This window comes from Neolamprologus brichardi, chromosome 4 (assembly GCF_056152115.1).
Source record: "Neolamprologus brichardi isolate AB-2024 chromosome 4, ASM5615211v1, whole genome shotgun sequence".
Lineage (NCBI taxonomy): Eukaryota > Metazoa > Chordata > Actinopteri > Cichliformes > Cichlidae > Neolamprologus > Neolamprologus brichardi.
In genome coordinates, this window is record NC_142107.1 from 2,256,205 (window position 1) to 2,280,161 (window position 23,957).

General features: G+C 39.6%; 1 protein-coding gene across 2 annotated transcripts in view; it reads left to right on the plus strand.

Moving 5' to 3' along the window:
* The window catches only part of usp43b (ubiquitin specific peptidase 43b), a 94,904-nt gene that overhangs the window by 49,985 nt on the left and 20,962 nt on the right, over window positions 1–23,957 (plus strand). For both annotated transcript variants that reach the window (XM_087839583.1, XM_087839584.1), the window contains 4 exons: window positions 2,017–2,152; window positions 2,307–2,451; window positions 12,263–12,425; window positions 15,019–15,130. In XM_087839583.1, coding sequence (XP_087695709.1) covers window positions 2,017–2,152; window positions 2,307–2,451; window positions 12,263–12,425; window positions 15,019–15,130 — 556 coding nt within the window. The remainder of the gene's footprint in view (window positions 1–2,016; window positions 2,153–2,306; window positions 2,452–12,262; window positions 12,426–15,018; window positions 15,131–23,957) is intronic.

Below are 23,957 nucleotides of genomic sequence, written 5' to 3' on the forward strand. Positions count from 1 at the left end.
TTGGATTATGACACATTTTTGAAATTTTGTCACTGGAGTGTAGACGTTCAGCTTTAATTTGAGGTGTTTAATCAAGGTATTGTATTAACAGTTTAGGAATTACAGACATTTTCATATATAATCTCCTATTTTCAGAGGCTCAAAGTATCTGGGCAGTGGACTGACATGCAGATTGGTGAAGCTGTTATTTCACTGTACGCTAAGCAAATTGGAGATCTGCAGTACTGAAGTTGTATTTGGTATCACAATTATTGCACACATGGGCATCCTCAGGGTCTCCCCAGGATGCATAACATCCATTCTTTCAAATTTCCATGATGTTTTTTTTTATTTTATTTTACTGATTATTCATAGGTACACAGCTTTTAATTAGATTCCGTTTTTAAATGTATTTATTTTTTTAATTAATTCGAGTTAAAATCTTAGCATCTTCAGCTCTACACTGTCACTTCCAGCTCGGCCTCCTGTCCTTTTGTTCGTGCCACCGTCTCCAGGCCGTACATCACAGCAGCTCTCACTACCGTCTTCTAAACCTCTCCTTTCACTCTTGCTGCTATCCATCTGTCACAAATCAACACTTGTCTCTGACGTCCATCCATCTACGCGCTCTCTTTTCATGGTTAAAATATAATGACTTAAATGTTATTTTATAGATTAAATTTGCATCTACAAAATGCTGATAGCAGAAGTGGAGTATAAACCTCAGCAGAAAGCTATTAAACACATTAAAAAATCCACCTAGTGTCTAGAAACTTTCTAGCATTAGACCAACTTGTAGGGCTGTGAGATATGACCAAAATCTCATATCCCGATATAAGACATCTATCTTCTTATAACGATATAAATCACAAAAATGTAACATTTTCTGTAAATTATGTAAATCTCGGGCAGCTCGACTTGCGGGAAGTGTTTCCAGCTGGGCGTCATGTACCTGGAGTCGAGTGTTTTAACCGATGCATGAAACTATACATTTTTAGACATAAGTTGTAAAGGCCGCCGTTTTCTTTGTGAGTATTTATTACACAGCGTGCTGCGGGGGAAAGCCTGTTCTAACGTTTGAGTATTTTTTTTAGCACCTGGCGGCTCCTTTTTACTTCTCATCCGTAAATAATCTGCTCTTTCACGTGATTCAGTTTATTTTGAAAAGTCTCAACAGGATGTTGAGCCTTATTGTGAAAGGTTTATGTGGAACATAAAAAAGCGGACACGCGATGGTGTTACCGACATTGTTGCTAACCACAACGCATAAAAACAGGCGCTTGTCCGTCAGTAGTGTGGTTATATTAAATATAAGAGAAAGAGAGAAAGAAGAAATGAATATAGCCACTACAGTGACCATCAAAAGGATGAAAAAATATTGCCGTAAACAGTTTATTTTGCGACACCACGAAACAAACTATAGCATAAAATGAAACATAGACATTTTTATATCATCATCCGATATATATTATTATGTCGAACAATCCTACCAACTTGTGTTCATTTTAATTGTGTATACAGTTTTTTTTCTTTCTTACAATTTCTTTAAGTCTCCAGGATGATTTTTCTAATGTTTCTTATCTGTATTGTGAATATTTTGCTGTATTTCTTTTGCTTTAATCTTTTTTGTGATTAGAGAAAAATCTGTCATCAGCCTTAAATTCTTAAACATAATTGCTCTTGCCCACAGGCCATAGACTCAAACAGGTCCCTGACGGAGTTTTTGTACCTCCTCGGTGAGCTGTTATTCAGAGAAGCCATTATGTCCCAGCACCGTATGTCAAAGCTGCCTCTGTAGAGGTCAGAGCCGAGTGCTCCCCGTTTTTAAAAATGCAATAGAGATTCCATTATTTCGCACACATAAAACTGAGTCCTAATGATCTATTATTAATGTTAAAATGTATTGATTTATTCATGAAAGTCTTCTTTTGTCCCTTCTTGGCCGTAGAGGAGGCTGCAGTAGAAATGGCACAGAAATCAAAATAGAAGCCGCCCCGTTGCCCGCTGTCGCTGATTGTGTGTCTTTGTCTGCGGCAGGCCCTTGTGTGTGGTTCTGGTGTTCAGCACCAAAGGACAGCGTTATCTCCGGGTCGGGCTGGCTGTGCCGCTGTTTGGCTCTGTGGCCTTCCTGAGGAGGTTGGTGGCTGACGAGGGGAAAATTTCTCCAGACCAGGTAGAGTAAAGCAACTGTAACTGGTGTGATTGTACACAATCATGAATTGTACAACACATGAAGTAAATAATAGTAAAGTCATTTCCTTCACCACGTTAAAGGATGTACATCAAGGAACCAACTTGTGTTTGCGTGCATATCTGTTGGTCTCCAGGTGATCCTGACAGAGGTTTACTCCATTGGTTTCCAACGCTCCTTCTTTGATGAAGACGACCTGACTAGCATAGCTGAAAATGATGTCATCTATGCCTTTCAGGCTCCCCCACTCTACATCAGAGGCGGCTCTGCACGGATCTCAGGTATGACTGAAGCAAGTCAGTTTTTAATCTAGATTTAAACATATAACATGCTGTTTTCAGTCACAACAAAGCACTCACACTGTCTTTGAGTATTAGAACTAATTTGTGGTACAGCATGGATATATTTATACACATTAATGTGCAAGTGCACACAACTCTGTAAGCAAACAAGCTCATTTTATGAATTTACTTTGCTTAATGAAACCGTTAGGGAATGCACCTTACTGTAGGGGGTCCTCAGGGAGCACATTAACAGCTATATAACTTTACAAAGAGTGCAGTGAATTACATCCCATGTGCAGGCCTCCCTTGTGCTATCAGATTTATGTCTTCATTTCATCTATTTCTCAGCTAGCGATGTAAAATGTGTTCTCAGAAGTCCTTTAGTGCACAGTATCCCCTTGTTTCTTTGATTTGTGTTGGAAACAAATAGGTTCTGCACTGTCGTCCACTCTTACAGGGCTGTAAGTTCCAGTCGTGTCAACGCTGGAGGACTCCTTGAAAAAATGTGACTTTTAGTGCTTTAATTTATGTCGGTCAGCGACCGTACAGGGCAGTGCTGCCTAAAACGAGGTCCACGTGACAGTCTGTCTGGTCTCCAGACTAAATCTCTTGGTTCTCACTGGCTGAGTCATCATCGACGTTCAGCACTTTTCTGCCCACATGAGACTGTCCCATCATTCACTGAGAAATGTTTGCCCCGTGAAATTAGACGTAAGATATTATTATGTTTTAAGGAAATTGCAAGATATGTGTTTGTTTACTGCCTGACTTACACAATGTCTGCACAGGCTGTGAATAGTATGAAGAGTGTGTTAGCAGAGCAGCTTAGGCCCTCCGTCTGTGCTTGCACAGGATGTAGTCAGGCACCTGTAGTGCCAGTAAACACACAGTCTCAGTAGAAGTCACGTTGATTGAAATAGTTTTTTTCCATTTGCACAGGCTGCTGGAATATGAAAGAAAATTGATATTTTGCTTATTTTTCCAAAATGCTAGTAATTTTTTTTTTTCAATTATGGTGTCACTCTGTCACAGTAAAACCTGCTTTTAAATGATGCATCCATCTAATAATAGCCCCTTGGTATAATAAAGTTATTTGAGTAAAGCTCCTCTGCTAAACATTATCTCGCATTACATTATGTAATGTCTCAGCCTCTGTTTAGCCAGCTTTTCTAAGAGGGAAAAAACTGGCAAAACCCAGTGTAATGGGCTACCAGAAGAGAAGTTTTTATTTGCTCTGTTACTCAAAGCTGAAATATAAAAATACTTTACTTTAAAAGGGGTCAGTGATACGAAACAGCAAGCAGCGGGCAGATAGAGGATGTTGTACGCAGTGTGTAGGAAAATTAAGTGCTAGGCTAAATACAAACTCTAGCTCTCCCATCTTACTTGCTCTTCAGTGGTTGCCTACTAACTCAGTGATGATGAAGGACTGCCTTCATCCATCTTTGCATTCAGAGTTTCATACAATGACTGCCTATCATTCAACCTGATTGGTGCAAGCGGATATTATACACAGGGGTGCACATAAATGGTCCGCGGGTGCGCATGTGCTGTCAAAATAAAAAACGCGCACCAGATAAGAAGTTGCAACGCGCGTTTGCGTACATAAGATTTTCTGGAGGAGCACAGACATTTGTTTAGAACTCTTAAAGATGTCGAAGAAGCTCCTTTAAGCAATTACTTTGGTTTTCCTCCACCTCCAAAGAAATGTCAGAAGGAGTCCGAACCACAAAAGAAGCGCGTATTCTCAGAAAAGTGGTTGCAGGAGATGAGCTGGCTTCAAACAAATGATGAACGCACAGAGATGTGGTGCAGAATATGCCGTGAAAATCCCACTCTAGCGGACAAAAATAGTGCCTTTTATATGTACACAAACGCGTGTTGCAACTTCTTATCTGGTGCGCGTATTTTATTTTGACAGCGCATGCGCACCTGCGGACCACTTATGTGCACCCCTGTGTATACAAGGCTACTATCACTAGCTTGTTAGCATGCTAGCTTTAGTAGACATCTCAGCAACACAATACATAGACACTTTGCTAGTTCTTGCTAGTATGAAAGGCGGGATGAATCTGTGCTTTTATGCTGTTTATGCCAAATTCTGACCCTGCAGCAGAAATTTAAGACTTGACTCATTTTTCCAATCTTCTGCTGTCTAATTTTGGTGAGCCTTTAAGAATCGTAGCCTCAGATTCCTGCTCTTAGCTGACAGGAGGATCACTCAGCGTGGTCTTCTGCTGCAGCAGCCGACTTGCCGCATGCTGTTCTGCACACTTTCTTCTTCTTCTTCTTGCTGTTACCAAATAGGTATTTTCCCCCAGATAAATGATGCTCGCTGGATATATTTGTATTAACAAGCAGCTGAACAAGTGTATCTAATAAAGTGGCTGGTGAGTCTTTAGCATAACCTCATGTTATGAGTTGTTTGAAGTGTTTAATCTACAGATTTTCATTAAATATCCCACATATATATGTACACTCCTCTATGTCTAAATTACTTATGTACACAGTTCATAAGTAAAGATACTTTGCTCAGTTAAATTTTATCTCTGATTTCATTTTAGTCCAGGAAGACAAATGTTTTCTGTCTTATTACAAATGCAATAAAAATGAAATTAAGTCATGAGCAAAGTATGAGCTATTTTTATTTTTGTGCTATTTTAGTGCTATAGTGTTATATTTAAATAAACAATACTTTATTGCTTTTATCTGATTTCAGTGATTTCTAATGCTTTTACACAATCTGGCACAGTCTGCAATCATTAACAGGTCTGATCCATGAGAGACATTTATTTAACTATTCATAAACGGTAAAAGGAAAACAAAACTAATTTTGTTGTTTAACTATATGATATGATAACCAACACTCACCAGGAGTCTGATTAAAAACATTTTTCCGCTCAGTGCTCATGAACGGTGCATGGACCCGTGTGGGTTTTACCCTGAAGCGTTTACTTTAAGAACAGATCTAATACAGCTGGTGTGCAGTTACACCCCCCAAAAACTGTAACCATGTTTTATAATCCTCAGTTGCACTGATGTGTGGTCCCTGTTACTCCTGTCACACTTTTTTGATTGACTAATATTTACTTTTTCATGTAGTGAACATCATGGTAGCAGCTACTCATAAGTTAGCGTTATATCCAGCAGATGTGAAGTGCTGTTGGAGACAGCATGAGGTGCTCACTAAAGAGCTGTGATGAATGAAAAAATTGTGTGCTGTGGATTAAACCAAAGTCAAACCCATGACGATGTGACCTTTCCACTCAGAACTCCCACCATCGCTGCTGCAGTCATATTCCCGCATGACGCTTATCACCTGCCCTGTATACTAAATACGTCATTGCATCCTATGATTCACATGTTCATGCTGGATGACAGAATTATGACCATCTTTTATTAATTAGGATTTATTTATTGGAATACTTTGTTTCATTCATTTCAGTCTCACTTAAATTGACGTCTTAATGTTGAGATTCTTTAATGTACTAGTAAACAACTAGGTTGGATTTACATTAAAAATGTAATCTTGACACATTTAAGTGAAGAGGAGTCTTTCCTGTTTGGGATCTGATGGCGCTCTGACAACAAATAATGAGCACAATATCATTTTCAGGAAGATTATTGCCAGGGGTTAGACTTGAATAAAGGAGCGCCTGCCAGAGAATACTTGGAAACAGATATTTGGCTTCCGCGGTTATATATCCATCTCACGCGTTTTTCTTTTTGTTACAAACATAGAACAGTTTCTGCCTTTTTTCATTTATTGCCAAGTTTCAGTAAGATGACATCATCTCCCACACTGTAGTCTGTTTGAACATTTTCTTTACCGTTTACTGTCTCGTCATTTTACAGCAAAGACTGATTTAACATCATCATGTGAGCTTTCTTAATCTGCACATCCTAAAAACTTAGAGGTATCAGTTTCCTAACAATTCCTGCTTTCGAAACATGTAGACTTTCAGATCTAGTCATGACAGCGGCATGTAGTGTTTTACAGAAGAGCTGATGAACACACCACCCCCCAGCGTATTTTCTTGGTCCACAGTGTGCCTTATGTTGATTTTCTGCTGCTTGTCTTGTATTTCTTTATATTAGCCAACATCCTTGTGCGTCTTACTGCACTCTACCTGGACATCTTCACCTTTCTGCACTCTTTCTAGGCTGAATAATTGGCCAAAAATATTACTTCTATGGTTATAAACAGAATGTTTTATGTTAGCTGAATTAGAATTGTTCCTTTAAAAAAAGTGTACCAATAGCACACTCTCAAAACACCTTATTAGACATAAAAGTGTATATTTGGAACATTGTACATGAAGTACCCAAAGTAAAGTAATTATTTTCTAGAACAAGTGTTAAATGGATTGATTTTAATGGTGCAGATGTTAAAGGCTGAGCTTTTTTTAAGTACTCTATGTTCTGTTAACTCTACATTAATGCATGCAGAGCTACCCGCTGTGGCGATCACTTTGATTAAATGAACAACCAAATGTAGCTTCTTATTCTATTATTCGTTTGTAGTCCTGTGAGGAGTGTGTATCACTAAATAAGCTGCTTTTAATGAGCTCAAAAAAAAAGAAAGTTATTTTAAAATATCTTATTAGTAAAAAAGCACTTGAGCACCGTGTCATGGTTAGTTGTAAATATCTACAGATGGATGTTAATAAGGATGTAATGGTGGTTTATTGGCAAAACGGCAACTTTACATTTTGTCAAGTGATTTCTTAGAGATGCAAATATGGAAGAACTTTTGTGGTCTGAAGCTGTTCGACTTACCTGTTCTATTATCATTGCCTGTCCAACTAGCCAAATGCAGCCACAACATGGCAGCAGTTCACAGGATTTTGCAAACAGGTAATAAAAAAAAAGTTAACATTACAGAAGACTACCAGTTTAAGATGAGATTGCTTTTACTTTGGTTTTAATTCATGTCTGTTTTGGATATTATTGGACAAGCACTGCCTGCCTTGCTTGCCCAGTCAGAATGCCAATGAACCGTGCAGGCTATAAATAGGAGGTAGGTTTGCAAAGCTAAGTGTGTCCAGTGTTGGATGGTTTTTGGGGGGGTTGAGTCAATTTAATATAAGGCTAACACGAGGTTAATTTTATCTCAGGATGGTGGTGCGTGAGATGAGCCAACTTGTTCACAGCATTCCCAGAGTATGATTTGTTTGGTGTCCCTGTATCAATAGGCCATTACCATCCAAAACGTCACAATAGTATGCTGTATTGATTATTTTCCTCAACCATTCGACTGTTGTACCACATGTTTGTTGATATTAGTGATTTTAACTAAAATCCTATTTAATATTCAGTTTTATTGATCAGCGCCAAATCAAAATAGTTGCCTCAAGATGCTACGGTAAAGATCCTATAATTAACAGCAGTGTTGGGCAAGTTTCTTTGAAAAAGTAATTAATTATAGTTACTAGTTACTTCTTCAAATAAGTAACTGAGTTAGTAACTGAGTTACCAGATTCTAAAAGTAATTAATTACTTGAAAAGTAACTATTGCATTACTTTAAAAAATATATATGTTTAAGCCTCTGGGGTCCAGGGTATAATTGGCCATTTTAACCACTTGGATTTTCCCTCCACATTTCACCATTTACTTTGCCATGTTTGGTATCATTGTTTTCAGCATAGCCTCACATGTCTGAATTTACAGTTATGTTTTCATGTTGCCATACTGTATTAACACAATTGGTCTAAAATCAGACAAAAAAATCCGAGTAGAAAAAGTGATGTTTTTATTGTAACAACCACAAACGTGTTTAATGAATCATATTTCATAACCTTAAATGCAAATATAAATTGTGAATTTTAAAATCCTATGCACAAGTTTTGCAAACAACAAGTTATTTGCAGCCATTTACCTTTTACTCCTTTTTTATAACCATTTCAAACTATTAACATAACAATCAGCTGTTCTGCATTCAATAAGACGCCAAACAAATTATTTGTGCCACTTCAAAAACAATAATTTCTGTCCACTATAAAGGAAACATCACAGCCTGATACCTGCAGGTCTGACAGCAGCAGGTGTATCACTCCTGTTTTCTACCTGGAGAAAGCAGTCGCCTCATTGTTCTGACACACAACACTACACACTAACTACACACTCCAAACACACTAAACATCACAAATCTCTCAACATATCAAAACTCGCTCTCCCTCTTTTTCTGCTCTCTCTCTCTCTCTCTCGTCGTCACTCCTAAAACTGGTAAATATCACCTTGTTGCTTTGTCTTTAAGTGGTCATGTGACTGGCTTACCACGAGTACTTTATTCTTCCTCAGTCAAACAGCAGCACTCATGTGATTGTTTTCCCCCTTAGCTCTAGGTGTTGTGTCAAAAAGTGTCTACCAGAAAGTGATTACCATCCGCGAGAGCGCACGCAGCTGCTTAAAGCTGTAGCGTCCAGATTACTTACGTAGTCAGCTACTTCCGTGCAACTGATATAAGATGCTGTAAGCTGAACACAGCTTCAACCATTGACTGTAGAAAACAACTTTTCTACAGTCAATGGCTTCAACCGTCTGTTTGTTGAAAAATAGTAAGGCGACTGCATTTTCTTGTTAGTAACTGTAACATTGTTGTAACGATTAGAATATTGTTTGTTTGTAATCCTGTTTGTTCAACAAGACCGTAGGTCTTGTTGAACAAACAGTTTAGCTCAAATCAAATATTTGGCGGTATTATTAGGTTTCCCAATAATGAATGGAGCATTCGTTGTGAGTAACATCTGTCCAGCCAAACCACTGCCTTTCACTGTTTTGTTTATATGATTAAATCTGTTAAATGTGACAATAAATCACTGTGGAAGATAAGGTTACGCCTAAATGACATCAGTTCACTGAGACACACAACAGTACCAAGCAGGTCTGAAATCGCGCTTTGACAGCTTTCACAGACAATCTTCCTCCTTATGCATCATGTTTTCAGTGCTTAATTTTTTTGTCATTAATACATACTTGTTATGTGATATTTTACTACAAATTCAAGGCTGTAAATGCGCATCTGTTACCTCACGTCTGACTGCCTTTCCTGTTCAAAGACACGACTGTGCAGACTGCTAATGGAAAGGAGGGATAGCTGTTGCTGTGGGTAGAGTATATCCCATTAGGCGTAGAGGTGTTTAATTATGGGTTCTCATAGTCTGGCTGTGTTTAGTGAGGCTCAACCTCTTCATCTGTTTGACAGTGAAAGAAGCCTGAGAGTGCAGAGGAAGGAAGAGTTTGCCGGCCTCCTGCGGTTTCTTGGAATTAGTTAGAAGCTTTTTGAGGATAAAAGGTCAGGATCAACAGGTTTGTGGTTTAGTGTGGTGCACATTTGTGTGTTATAAATGTCTCATGGCTGCACTGTAATTGCCTTTTTATAGAATGCCTGTGGCAATAGACAAGTTCGGGTTACATGAATGAAAACAATAAAATAGACACACACTGAACTGTTATTCATCCTGGAAACAAGGTTTAAAAAAAATGATGAGAGCAGCAACAGGAGCTTTAAAAAAAAGCCTAGAAACAGTTCAGTTTTTGACAGCTTAATATAAAAAACAGATTTAATGACAAATGACAGGTAGGTCTCCTCCCAAGCACCCCTGCATAAATCTTAGTGGGACAAGCCAGAATATGGCTTATGAATTTCACTGCTGTTTCACGGTCATGTTTCATGGGGGATCTAAAAGGAGATTTTCACCCATAAATCATTCCCCTGAGGTCGCCCCTCATGTAAATGGAAAGCTCCTAGTGAGCAAGTTTTATCGCCCGCTTGCTTGATTAGGGCAACATTAGGAAATCAAAAGCTGTGCATATTTATTGCGCTCAATCGCAAGGTCAAGACACTGCAATCAGACGTTTAATGTTTGAGCTGTGGTGGTTCGACTCATTTTGAAGAGATCTTGTCCTTCATACAGTGAGCAGCTTAATGCCCTCACCATTCAACTGTATGTGTGTGTGCTGTCCAGTCTTCTTCCCCTCTCCTCCAACCAGGGCGGTGGCTTCCCCTCCCTGTGTCTGGTTCTCCTGGAGGCTTCTTCCTGTTAAAAGGGAGTTTTTCCTTCCCATTGTCGCCAAGTGCTTGTTCATAGTGGCTCATCTGATTGTCGAGGTTTTCTCTGCATTAACCCTTTAAGACCTACCATAGAACCAAGTCCGCCAGAGCTTATATTATATTTTTACATGCTGTAGTGCCATTTTTGGGAGCATTTGAAGTTGCTATACATCAATACAACCATTACAGCCTAGATTTTAATAATATGTATGAATTAAGTGCATAGTGATTACATAAATTGCAAAAAAGTGCAATAAACTACAAAAAAATTGAAAATCGTTTTTGTTTTTTTAACATATATTTCTAGTTAGAGAAATTTAAGAGGCTTATCCCTCAAAACTGTAAATACAAAAAAGTTGCACAAAATAGTTTCCCACCACAGGTAATTTATTTTGAGTGTCTTCATAGTTTTATTTTTGAAATACACCAATTTTTATACACTGCAGGAAAAACGAAAATAAATATTATAGTGCAAATTTGCAAAAAAGCAGCATATGCATCAAAATAAACTATTTCCAGCAATGCAATATGAGTCCTAAGCTTCCCAGAAACGACACAGAAAGTCATAAAGTCAAACATAACTTTTAAAAACACCAGTATAGGCTCATTGAGGCCCGGACCGTAAAAAACTACATTTCCGCGAAAATGACGTCACTTCCGGTTTCGGGCAGGTCTTGGCGGACATGCGATAGTTCGCGCTGAGGTCTAATCCAATGTAGGAAGTGCAATTTTTGCAAAGCTATATGTGGAAGGAAACTGTGACCTAGCACAAGCTGATGGCATAAGATGTAAGTACAACTCCTCAGGTTTCATAAAAAATTATTGCGCTAGCTTACGTGGTTGTAGAGCTACCGGGATTTAAAAATAGTTACGCAACACAGAGCGTGCCTGCTCCAACCGGTTTTAAAGGGTTAATGCATTCATTTATTTTACAAAATAAAGTGCCTTCAGGTGACTGCTGTTGTGATTTGGCCTTACGTGAATAAAACTGAATTAAACTGAACTGAGTTAAATTAAATGTGTAAGAGGAGGCACGTTTCAGCACAGGCTTGCTGCTTTACAATAGTCTCAGTAACATGACATTTGCTTTGTCATTGATGAATCATGTGTTAGGTGTGAACAGCATTGTTTAATGAAACATTGTTGTATGGGAACACAGCCGCTGTGGTCAATCAATACCGTCTGTAAGTAATTTAACGTGTGATTTATTGCCGTGAACTTCTGAATCACCTACTTATGTGCCAAGCATGAAGGTTGTCAGCTGTGTGATGGGAAAGCAGCTCCACTGACGTCACATCAAGCAGGAATCTTATAGTCTCCGCTTTTCCCTCATTCGGTCACACTCCTCTGTGTGTTGGTACAGACACGAGGGGACCGAGCGAGAAGTGGCGCTTCTTGGCACCCCACCAGGACGGGATGTGGAACAGAAGCTGTATCAGATAATACCTCCTGCTGAGAGTGCAGGCAGCCATTGGTCCATCTGTTCTCCCCTCTGAATCACTGTTCCCCAAATAGAAAGTTGCTGTCTCGCCACTTTATATATCTCAATTCTCCTCCTTACTCCCCAGTAGAGGTGTTAAGTTTCGTGAACACATTCTCGACACATGGAATCAGTTCAGCTTCCCTTCAACAGCAACATGTGAAATATTTGGTGCTGTAAATGCAAAGTTGTTAAAAGCTGACTCATTTTAGTGCCTCTTTCCTCTTTTGAGCACGCTCTACTTCTCAGACTTGTGTTCCCAATCCTCTTCCAGGGTACCATCACAGCCTACCATCATCCCCATACGCAACAGGTCCTGAGGGTCAGAGGTTACCCCCATCTGGGACGTTATCATCAGAGTTCCTCAACCAAGGTGCCCCCGTCAAGATTCTGCTGCTGGTGTGCAACGCTGCAGGAGCCGGCCAGCAGGCGGTTAGGTAATTACATCAATGGGCTGCTCACTGTAACGTCCTCTCTCACAGCAATTGTTCTGTAATAGCTTAGACATCACACCTAAGCAGCAGCAGACCTGTCAAATGATCGCTGTGTGGGAGCGTGCCTGGGGTCCCAGTAAGAGTGATACTCTCCATGGGAAGAGTTTGGAAGATGACTCCCTTAAGTATCAGAGTTCATCTACTTCATCTCTCAACTTTAACTTTATTCGCTCGACAACATTTGCTCCTTGCCAGGTCATACGTAGCTTATTCATGGCCACTGTAGTCTAAAAACACTCATATTTCCATCTCCAGTCATTTAGGATGATCGCATGAAATCAAGAAGCTCCTGAGGTCGAACCCACTAGTGAGACAGGGCCTTTATGTGTGGCGTTTGCACCCTCTCCTTATGTCTATGTGGGTTCTCCAGCTTCCTCCCAGTGACATGCATGTTAGGGTACCAGGCCTAAATCAGTTGTAGGTGTGAGATGGTGGCGGGTGGCTTGCAAAGCAGCTTGCAGATGCAGGAGCATCTTTGGGCAGGCTAAGCAGCTTTAATTCCATACACTATCATAGATTTAACAAGTGAATACATACAATAGTATAAGTCCATTGGTGTCCTGCCATCAAGTGGTGGACAACCTAATGTTGTGAGGTTACACTTTAAGCTGAACATTCATCCGTCCTGTTTTATCCGAGGTACTAGAAAAATGGAATTCTAAGCTCATGGAAGTGTCTTGCCATTGGATGTTATATTTGCCAGTGTCGTCAGTTTGTCCATACTATAAGATGCAGGCTCATACTTTAGAATTTAAAATGTTTCCTTTCTTTATTTTATATATTTTTTTTGTATATATAGAAATAATGAATCCAGGAAGTAGCCACTTGTCCTTTAAACCTAATCAACTTCGATAAACTTGTTTTATACATAGCCTTCCTCTAGGGAACCACTTCAAGGTCAGATTATCTCCCTGTCACAGAAAAGGCTCACATTTCACTCTGTGACTCAGTGAGATGAGTTTCAAATCAAACGACCGAGGACTCTGACATCTGGCGCTATACACAGAGATCCATCAGACACTGTGACAGAGTCCAGAGAGATCAATATAGGTGAGCTCGCCAACGCGACTGAGAGAAAGTCCGCTCAAATCTATAAGGGTCGGCCTCTTCGTTTCTTCTTCAAACGCCTCTCTGCCATTGCTCAGCCCACCCACCTATCTCGTTCTCATCAGATGACAGCTGGAGGACTGTGCAGCGCCAAGAAAATGACATTGGAGTCACATAGTTGTTTCGCTCTTTTTAGTCGAGCATCACAGACACATTTCTGAGCACCAGTGTGAAAACTTGGAACTGTGATGGGATATTTTTATGTGTGGAAACCCAAAGGTGTTACTTCTATTAGCAATTTGGTTCTTTTGCATTTTGCCTGTAGATGGCAATTCTTACACCTGTCGGCTCAAGTATAAAATATAGACCTATCAGTAGATAATAGATATTTCTGTATGACCCCAACTCTCACATCTCTTTCATGAAACTTCCAAAATATTGTGTGAAAGAAATAATAAACTGGGATCTCTGAAGGTAAGGCTATCTGTCACAAACCATAGAGAAAGACAATTACATTTCATACTGCTGGCAATAGCAGAAAAGCAGCTTCCAGTGAAAGAGTCCACATCATAAAGGCCTGCAGACAGCAGGTCAGGCACGTCAGGAGAGGGGCATGCTTGTTGTAGATGATGGCATATAGTGTGCTGGCATAATCTTAACCCACTGACCAATGCCTACTTGCCTGATCTGCCTCCTTGTGACTTTGCTTTCTCACCCAAAATAAAATTCAAGCTAAAGAGTGACTGTTTCGACAAAGTGAAGGGAATTTAGCACACATGGCTCAGGCACAAGTTCAATGGTAATCCTGCAAAGCCATCTAAAATTAGCTGGTGTTTTGGAAGCAGTGCAGGTAAATTTGGACACATTTGAATGAGGCACTGTTTTTGTTTTTTTTAGGTTTGGAGTCGAGTGGAGAACTTTGCAGATTATTTTAAGAAATCCATTCATCTTTTTACTTAACTGCTTATCCAATTCAGGGGTTGCAGGAGGCTACGGCCTCACCCAGCTTTCACTGGCACAATATGTTAAAATCTTTAGGATCGATGTCGACTGTTTTGCATCAGTGTCTGCAAAAATGTGCAAATGAAAAACCACAGTGTCTTTAAACATGCACCAGAGCTTTTCTTTCATTCATTACAATTCTGATGTGTATCTGGTTCTTATTTTGTCTCTCTATGGACGTGTATGCTAATAAATCTAATACATACAATAGCGGGTTGACCTCAATTAAATGAGTATTATAATAAATGCGTCATGTGATCTATCATGTCACAGGGTCTTTTCCATTTCTTATCTCCCTTCTGTAGATGGGCTGTAATGAGAATTCTGCTCTAATGCTGATAATGCTGATAAATAATTATTTACATTACAATAGGATAAGAAGGCGGTGAGTCAGTAAGGGGTAATATGGGATGGCTGATGGTGTTGCCATTTTGAATTCATCATCTTTTAGCTCCCGTGACACTAATTTCCTCTGTGCTGGTTTTAGGTTCGGGCCTCCATTCCTCATGAGGGAGGACCGGTCTATTTCCTGGGATCAGCTGCAGCAGAGCATCCTCAGCAAGCTTTATTACCTGATGATCAACGGAGCTCAGGCACAGGTAATACAAAGATAGATTTTTTTTTCTTTAATGATTGAAGGAAATTTTGTTTTGTTTTGTCTTCTCCTCATGTCCTATTAAGATATCCATGCCAGGGTAGGGATTCACAGACTCACGTACAGAGATGTAATCTGATTACTTTTTTCAAGTAACGAGTAAAGTAAGGGATAACTATTGCAAAAACGGTGATTTTTTTTTGCGAGAATGTCTCATGACAGTGACGTAAGCGAGTGCGACGTTCGTGACAACAGCTGTGTGCAGATCAACAATGGATCATATATCGAGTGCGGGAGAGAGTATGAGCGTGCAGCGTTTAAAGCGTGGAAGTACTGACCTTACTTTGAGTTTGATTCCATAAAAAGTGACAAAAACATTAGCGTCCGTTGTGCGTGGGAAGAAAACTTCTTTTTACACCGAAAAAAACCCCTAAACAAGCTCCGAGTGCGCTACCACGTAATGGGAAATTCACAGAGAAACTCGCGGATTCTTCAACTGACCGCTGCGGCACACCTGCACCAGAGCACACTTCCGCCTACGCCACTCCTGCTTTACAGGTGAAAATAGAGCAACAGGACTGCTAGTCTTTGACTTTAATTATTTTCTGCTGTGTTTTACTTGCATCTATTTGAAAGAGTGAGTGTAAACACAAAAAAATATTTTATTTTATGTGCTGGAATGTGCAGAAAATAGGTTTAAATGTTAAACAGATTTCTTCAAGTCAGAGAATGTTGCATATAATTAATTTTTTGCTTGATGCATAAAGTTAAAAGATTAAAACTGATAAAACAAGAGACTTTTCCATTTGATTACATTTTGTATGATGGATTATGTAGAAAAAGTAGAATTGGGCTGAAAGATCTATCGCTTTATTACCTATTCAGGTTGTAAATTGTGTTTTTAAAAAGTAATTAAGTAACTAAGTAATTAATTACTTTTGAAAATAATTAATCAGTATAGTAATGGGATTACTTTTTTGGGGAAGTAATCAGTAATTAGTTACTGATTACTTTTTTCAAGTAACTTGACCAACACTGCTCACGTAGAGAAATTCTAGCACAACAGAAGCTTAAATCATGTCCTGTGGTTAAACCCAACTGCCAGAGATGTTCAATTCAGTCTAGGAACCAAAAAAAAAAACGAACACTGATTATTAGACACACTAATTAGGCACAACTAAAGCTAAAGTAAAGCCCCATAAAGACTAAACTAAAACTACAATACAGGCCTGTGCAATAAATCAGTAATAAGTATAATAATAACAATAATAATATTAATAATACAGAAAAGATATTGTGCTGTACCCCCGCATTATGACACCTATGATGCTTTTAAAGCTTATATTTAACGGCAGTGTGCGTAGGCGGGTGTGTTTCAAGCACCAGCTAGAGTTCCTGCAGAGCCGGCTGGCGCACCTGTTCCAGGCCAGGTTTATTGGCTCGAGACAGAGCAAAGCATGCCCACACACTGAACACAGTGACACTGTGTATCACAGCCGCGAGATCTCAGAGCTCAGAGCTGGAAGCAGCAGAGACGAGCTGGTGTCCTCTCGCTGTGCCTACCAGCACACCAAAGTAGAGTCAGGTGTACTGGTATGACAAATGCTGGTTTGTGTCATAAAAAGAAAAGAAAAAAGAAAGATTCTTTGCACTCGAAAAACATTAGGGAATCATTTTGGGTAAAATGCAAATGAAATATATAAAATAAAATGTTTATTTACTGCATTTGAATAATTAATCATTAAATTGAAATATGCTTGGTATGAACTGAATGTATGCTAGTCAGGTGAATTTGACCAACTCATCAAAAAAAGCCTTTTATGTCGTACTTATGTAACCAATTTATATGTAATCCGGTTATTTTAAGGCAAATAAATATTTATTTGACTTTTGCACCCTAAAGCGATGCATGAGCGTAGCTGTTCTCTTGTCTAGGCTGTTTGTTTCCCTCTTTTTGTGCTGATGAATGAATAGATTGCTTCCTCTGTCTCAGAGCCTCATTTATAAGTCATTTATAGTCACATTTGAGCTGGGAGCATTACTTTTGTCCACTCATGCATTACGGTGTAGCGTTGTTGTTTGCCAATCACATTTACTGGTCCTGCTCAGTCTCAATCACGCTGTGTTATCTTTTCTATGAGCAAATGTTGGGATTTCTTAGGAGGTGAATGTGGATTCTTTACTAATACACACTGAGCTGTTCATGGGATGTGATTGGGGAGAGCAACATAATAAATAAAAATAATACACAAAAATTGGAATAACATGGTATTTTAGACCAACCCAAGGTCGATCTAAAACTGACTTTCTACTCCGTTCATACTCAAAGCACTTTCTTTCTACAAGCCTCATTTTCTCATTCAAATAACACTTTTTTGTAATCTTTGAACCTTCACATGGACAATAGATGCATCAACTTAAGATTGATGCATCCATCTCTGTGTAGGACACGGGGATCAGTCCAGACCATGTGATTGGAAGCAGCCCCAAAAAGAAGGAGAATCAATGTGTTCTTAATATAAAGGCAAACTCATCAAATTTCTTCTCTAGGTTAAAAAAGCTCAGGTTTATTGCCGATTTGACTCAGAGGAGAGCTACATTGTTACAAACTGTTACAGTTTGTTATAACTGATCTGCACCATTAAAAAGACAACACACTTCAGGTGTGTCTGAGTGTCAGTATCTGTTGTTTCGCTCTGTATTTGCACTGCTGAGAAACGACACGCACGAGATACGAGATGTTTTCATTGTGTAAAAAGAAATAAAGCTAACTCGCCTGTTTGTATTTTGTCCATCGGGTTCCTCGTTCCCCTGACGCTCTACATTCAGTTCACTTCTGCTCCCTTTCATCAAAATGCTGCTGTTAATGAGGACCTGAAATAGGTGGTGCTCAGCTCTGTACTCAGCATCAAAGAGTTACAGGACAGAACCAAATCATTGCGCACCTCGTTCACAGCATTGAGCATCCACCTGCAGAGATGGGCAGTAACGCGTTACGCGTTACTGTAATCTGATTACTTTTTTAAAGTAACGAGTAAAGTAAGGGATTACTATCGCAAAAACGGTAATTAGATTACCGTTACTTTCCCGTAAGCACGCTGCGTTACTGCGTTATTAAAACCATGATTTTTTTGCGAGAATGTCTCATGACAATGACGTAAGCGAGTGCGACGTTCGTGACAACAGCTGTGTGCAGATCAACAATGGATAATATATCGAGTACGGGAGAGAGTATGAGCGTGCAGCGTTAAAGCGTGGAAGTACTGACCTTACTTTGAGTTTGATTCCATAAAAAGTGACAAAAACATTAGTGTCCGTTGTGCGTGGGAAGAAAACTTCTTTTTACAGCGGAAAAAACACCTACACAAGCACCGAGTGCGCAACGACGTAATGGGAAATTCACAGAGAAACTCGCGGATTCTTCAACTGACCACTGCGGCACACCTGTACAGGGCAAACCTCCGCCTACGCCACTCCTGCTTTACAGGTGAAAATAGAGCAACAGGACCGCTAGTCTTTGACTTTATTTATTTTCTGCTGTGTTTTACTTGCATTTATTTGAAAGAGTGAGTGTAAACACAAAAAATATTTAATTTTATGTGCTGGAATGTGCAGAAAATAGGTTTAAATGTTAAACTAATTTCTTCCAGAGAATGGTGCATATAATTTAATTTTTGCTTGATGCATAAAGTTAAAAGATTAAAACTGTTAAAACAAGTTTAAAAAAAAGGACTTTTCCATTTGATTACATTTTGTATGGTGGATTATGCAGAAAAAGTAGAATTGGGCTGCAAGATCTATCGCTTTATCACCTATTCATGTTGTAAATCGTGTTTTTAAAAAGTAACTAAGTAACTAAGTAATTAATTACTTTTGAAAATAATTAATCAGTAAAGTAACGGGATTACTTTTTTGGGGAAGTAATCAGTAATTAGTTACTGATTACTTTTTTCAAGTAACTTGACCAACACTTTCCACCTGTGCCAATCATACATTCGTTCTGGTGATACCTTCCCCTCCAAATATGCAAACTGTCAAAACCACATCAGACACAAAATAAGCTGTGATTTTTGTTCCAGTGTTAAACTCAAATTTACAGTTGTGTGATATATTTATATAATCTCCCAAAGGTTTGTGACATCTTTACATCACCAAGTCAGCAGTCAGCAACAGGGCAACTTGCAATACTTGCAAAGTAGATATTTCATTTAAGGGAGGAAACACTACGAATATGCAAAAGCATTTGCTCACAAAACACACGATGACCTTAAATGAATGTCGTGTTTGTAATTCCGCTCCGGACTCGTAAATCTCAACCCAGCAGCAGCGGTAACGTTTGCACGTCCTCTCCCGTTAATACGGCAGGTAAATAATCAACTAACAGTGCATATTATGTTAGCGCGATCTGCCTTATTACAAAACCTGCCATTACTGTGCATTTAGGTGACTATGATGAGAGAGACAGACAGAGTCTGGCTGGCTCAGATGTTGGCAGTTCTCGCTGCAGTCTACCGGTAGCGTCTCCTTTCAGGCCAGGATAGACGAATGTCACCGAGCAGTGACTAAGTTTGTGGTCAAAGGCTTGAACCCATTTACCACAGCAGATGCCCCCGAAGTGAATGTGTTTAATTGTAGGCAGGGACATTACTGGATATTCTTGTGTAATTGCTACAGAATAATTTATGGTATACTTTGTTATTGCTACAGAAGAATATTTATTTTATTATTTTACATTTACAATTTTCTTCCCTGGGGACCCTGACACCCCATTGAAGAGCCATAGGCTGGATCTCTTAAGATCTCACTGCTGGGTTTGTAAGGCCATGTTACTCCTAAATTTCTATCTTGTTCAAAGAGAAGATATAAAACAAAGTTCTAAGCTAATCGATCTTAGTGTTCTCCTTTTTTTAAAAAAAAAAAAAAGAATTGATAAGAGAATCGAATCGTTAAACAGAATCGAAAATGGAATCGGAATCGTGAAAATCTTATCAATACCCATCCCTATCAGTCTGACCTCAATTTCCCATAAACAGAAGAAGTGAAGCTGTTGTAGCTGCAAAGGGTGGAACGACATCACATTAAACCCTATGGATTAAGAACGGGGTGTCACTCTCAGGTTACATGTTACCAGTTGCTAGTTACCCTCAGCAACAAGTACAAGAACAATCACTCTTTTCAGCTATTGTTATCTCAATAAGCATTTACAAAATTGTCTACACATTTATCAGTCGTATTGTGCACACAAGGACAAAGATAACTGCATAGCTCTCAACTCACCTTTGTAAATAATTTTGCTACCAAGACACCCCCAAACAAAGAGTCTATGATTGCACTGAACACATTCCTGTGCTTGAGCATATCACTGTGTGCATAAGCCTGTTGCTAATTGTGCAGCCAAACTGATTTTCAATCAGTGCCTCTCCCCGCGTGGTGCAGGTGCCATGCAGCTGCAATAAACAGCCATAGAGAGCACAAGAAAGGCGCAGACTTGCTCGCCGCTCTTTCAGAAGCGCCAGGACAGAGATGGAAGAGAAGAGTCAGGTGCAGCGTTTTCTGTAACTCTGTTGGAGATCTGCAGTCTCCTTTGTGCCCCATGCTGTCAGCTGTTTAATTAAAACCAGGCTCGTAGAGTATAATCAGTTCGCTGGAAGCCTACCTTTGCCAAGGAGGGAGCAGTGCTCAGAGCAGATGTTTGCTCTAAATCTTTCAACTCAGCAGAATATGTGGTTTTCTTGCCTCAATGAATTATGCTCACAAGTGGATATTTTCCGCTTTTGTCTAATTTTAGCTTTAGCGAAGGCAAAAAAACGCACGTCCTCTGCCATTTTTCCTGCTACTGACATCACTTAACGACGTAGTGTTGAGACTCGTGCCCTTCTAAGTAGACCCATATGACCGTTTGCATCAGAAAATGTCAGGTAGAGGTAAAGAGAGAGATGATGAAACTCAAAGACTCAAACTTGAAATGTGGTACATGATCTTCCATGTAAATGACTGATGCACCTCACATACAGCCTTTCTATCCAGGATTCAGGAAAACATGTAACTGTCTGTTTCATTACTTTAAATATATATATATTTTTTTTTTATTTAATTTGTGTTCCCATCAGTTGTTGATTGGATGTTAAAACTAACAACAACCTGGTATTGTTTGTCTAATTCTGTAGAGCCCATGTGAATCATAGCCTCAATTTCCTGATATTAGGTGACAGGAGTGGCAGCCGGCGTGGTCTTCTGCTGCTGCTGGTGCTTCAAGGTTCAATGTGTTGTGTGTTCAGAGATGCTCTTCTGCGCACCTTGATTGTAACTAGTGAATATTTGAGTATCTGTTGTCTTCCCATTTGCTTCAAAGTTACTTTACCTTTCTTCCTCACTCTGATGCTTTACTGTTTGAACTGCAGCACGTCGTCTTCACCACATTTGCTGTTGAAAATTGTCTTTAAATGTATATTCAGATACCTTTAATATCCTTATCACATTATATTTCTCAGAATGACTATATTTATGTTTCACTGTGGTAACTTCCACCCTGAGAGGCAAGACATAACATGAAAATCTACTTCTCTGAGGCCGAAGCAAACGCAGAAACAACTTCTATGTGGAAAAAACATTGTATTTATTATTTTGCAGATTGACAACTTCAGAAATACAAAATTGTCAGGGTGAGCTAAAGTGAAAACAGCAAACTAACAGAACTATGCATCAACACAAACTCAGAGACCTGACTGAAAGTGACAAAGCAAAAATATGGGCTTACATTTTTAGTCTATTATAATAAGAGAACACAGTTACAGAATAGCAGCAGCAGTTCACTCCTACTTACTCCTTCTATCCTCCCAGGCACGCAGCAAGTCTCAATCGCTGAGCTGACTCGTTGAATGAAAAGGGAATCAAACGATCCTCTCCAGACAGTGGTCCTTATGTAGGGCGTGGTCCTCAGGCTAGTGTTGCCACACCTGTTGCAGCCCGGCGCCTGCACAGTCTATGCAAATCTGCTATGGTTACGACACTGACCTGAGAATCCCTCGGCTCATTTTTATCTCATATTTACTGTCTGACACACAACCAACGGTCTGTTAGCTCCGCCTCGTTTTTGGCGTTGCCTTCACAGATTCATCGTAAAGCTGGGAGGAAGATAAGCGCATACAGAACAGTTACCAGACGAATATGCTACTTTTGTCATTTGTCAAGATTATGCTCTGACACAGTTACGAATTTAAGTTACAGTCTACCAGTCAAAAGGTAAAGGCATCTTTGAAAGCATCCTCTATAGACAGAAGGAAACAAACTTCTAACAGTAGAGTTTGATCTATTTTTTTAAAAGTCTTAAAGAAGCATTTGATGCTATATTGTGCTTAAAGACTGGGGCTCAAAGCTGCATGTCCTAGGGAAATAAAACTCTAGTTTCCCTCCTCGCCCACTAATGATGCTTATGGAACGTGGGAATATGGGAAAACAGCACTGATCTTGCATTGCAGTGCTGTTCAGACTCTTTGTATTTTCACAGCTCTACATTATGTAGAGACATCTCAAGCTTGACAGCTCTGCCATGACTCCTTATGGATGCTAAGCCATCTCTGGAGAATTGCAGCTCAAGACAAGAGTTCAGACTGAATTATCTCATGTGTGCGAGGAGAGGTAATGTTGTTGAAGGAGTCAAAAGAAGGGCATTTAAAAATATAAGTGCATGTATCTTATTGTAGAGGAAGTTTTCTCTGCTTCTTGACATGAGAATCTCGAGTTGGAAGAACTCATTGGGTGGTCGCTCTGCATGTACACACAAGCCTTGCAGTGGAACTCACAACAAGCCCGGCAAGGCTGTAATAAAAAGTCATTTTGGTTTTAAACTTGTCATCTAGCATTCCAAATAAACAGGCAGGAATGGTTTTGAATTCTTTGGAAAGGCCGTCCAAAGAACCTAGACACCACACGGAAGTTTGATGCCTTCACTGACCACAGACAGTGAAGATAGCTTCGTTATAAACTACTATGTATGTGTGTGTGTGTGTGTGTGTGTGTGTGTGCCCTCAAAATGCTACTTTCTAACGATAAGTGCTAACTGCTGCATTTCAGCAGCTAGCTGACATTCTGGATAGTACTGCGTGTGCATTTGTGAGGCAGTAATTCAAAAGTAACATTTAACTTTCCCCAGGGGTGCGTGCGCACCGGTGGGCTCAGCACGTCAATATTCTCCAGGAATGTTCTGTCTGCTCCGCTGTGCTCCTGGTCATCAGAAAGATCCTGCCGGTCTGAGCTTTTCCTCTCAGCCTCGTGTGGGAGTTTGCGTTTGAGGCCAGCCAGCAACAGATTTCCCCAGAACAAAAGGAAATCAATTTCATTTTTCCATTCCTTCGTTCCTAAAGCACTTCTGATCTAAGGCAGATCTCAGGGTAATATACTCGGGCTTCAGAGGACAAGAAACACTCTTTTTCTCTTTTTTTCTCCTGAACTCGTGTTTTCCAGCGTATAGCTGGAATCTCATAGCATATGAGAGAAAAGTCTGAGTCTGTTTGTGGTTTGGATTTAAGAAAAAGACACTTAATTGCTATGCTCCGTGCTGATTCAAGCCATGAGCTAAAAATGTCAGGTGCAGGTCTCAGCCTATATTTCACGATGGCCCATTTTTGTTTTTGTATCTCCCGAGCCCATACACAGCACATTTCTCCAACTTAAATATAACACAAAAACAGGCCATTGTTTTTTATCCACACTAATTTCCATTTCAGCATTTTTAAATAGTTTGGAACAGCTGTTCAAGAACCATCTTTAGCACGCAAGCGCCAGCAACTAATCACCGTCTGAAAGATATCAAGGCGGGAAGTTTCACTCAG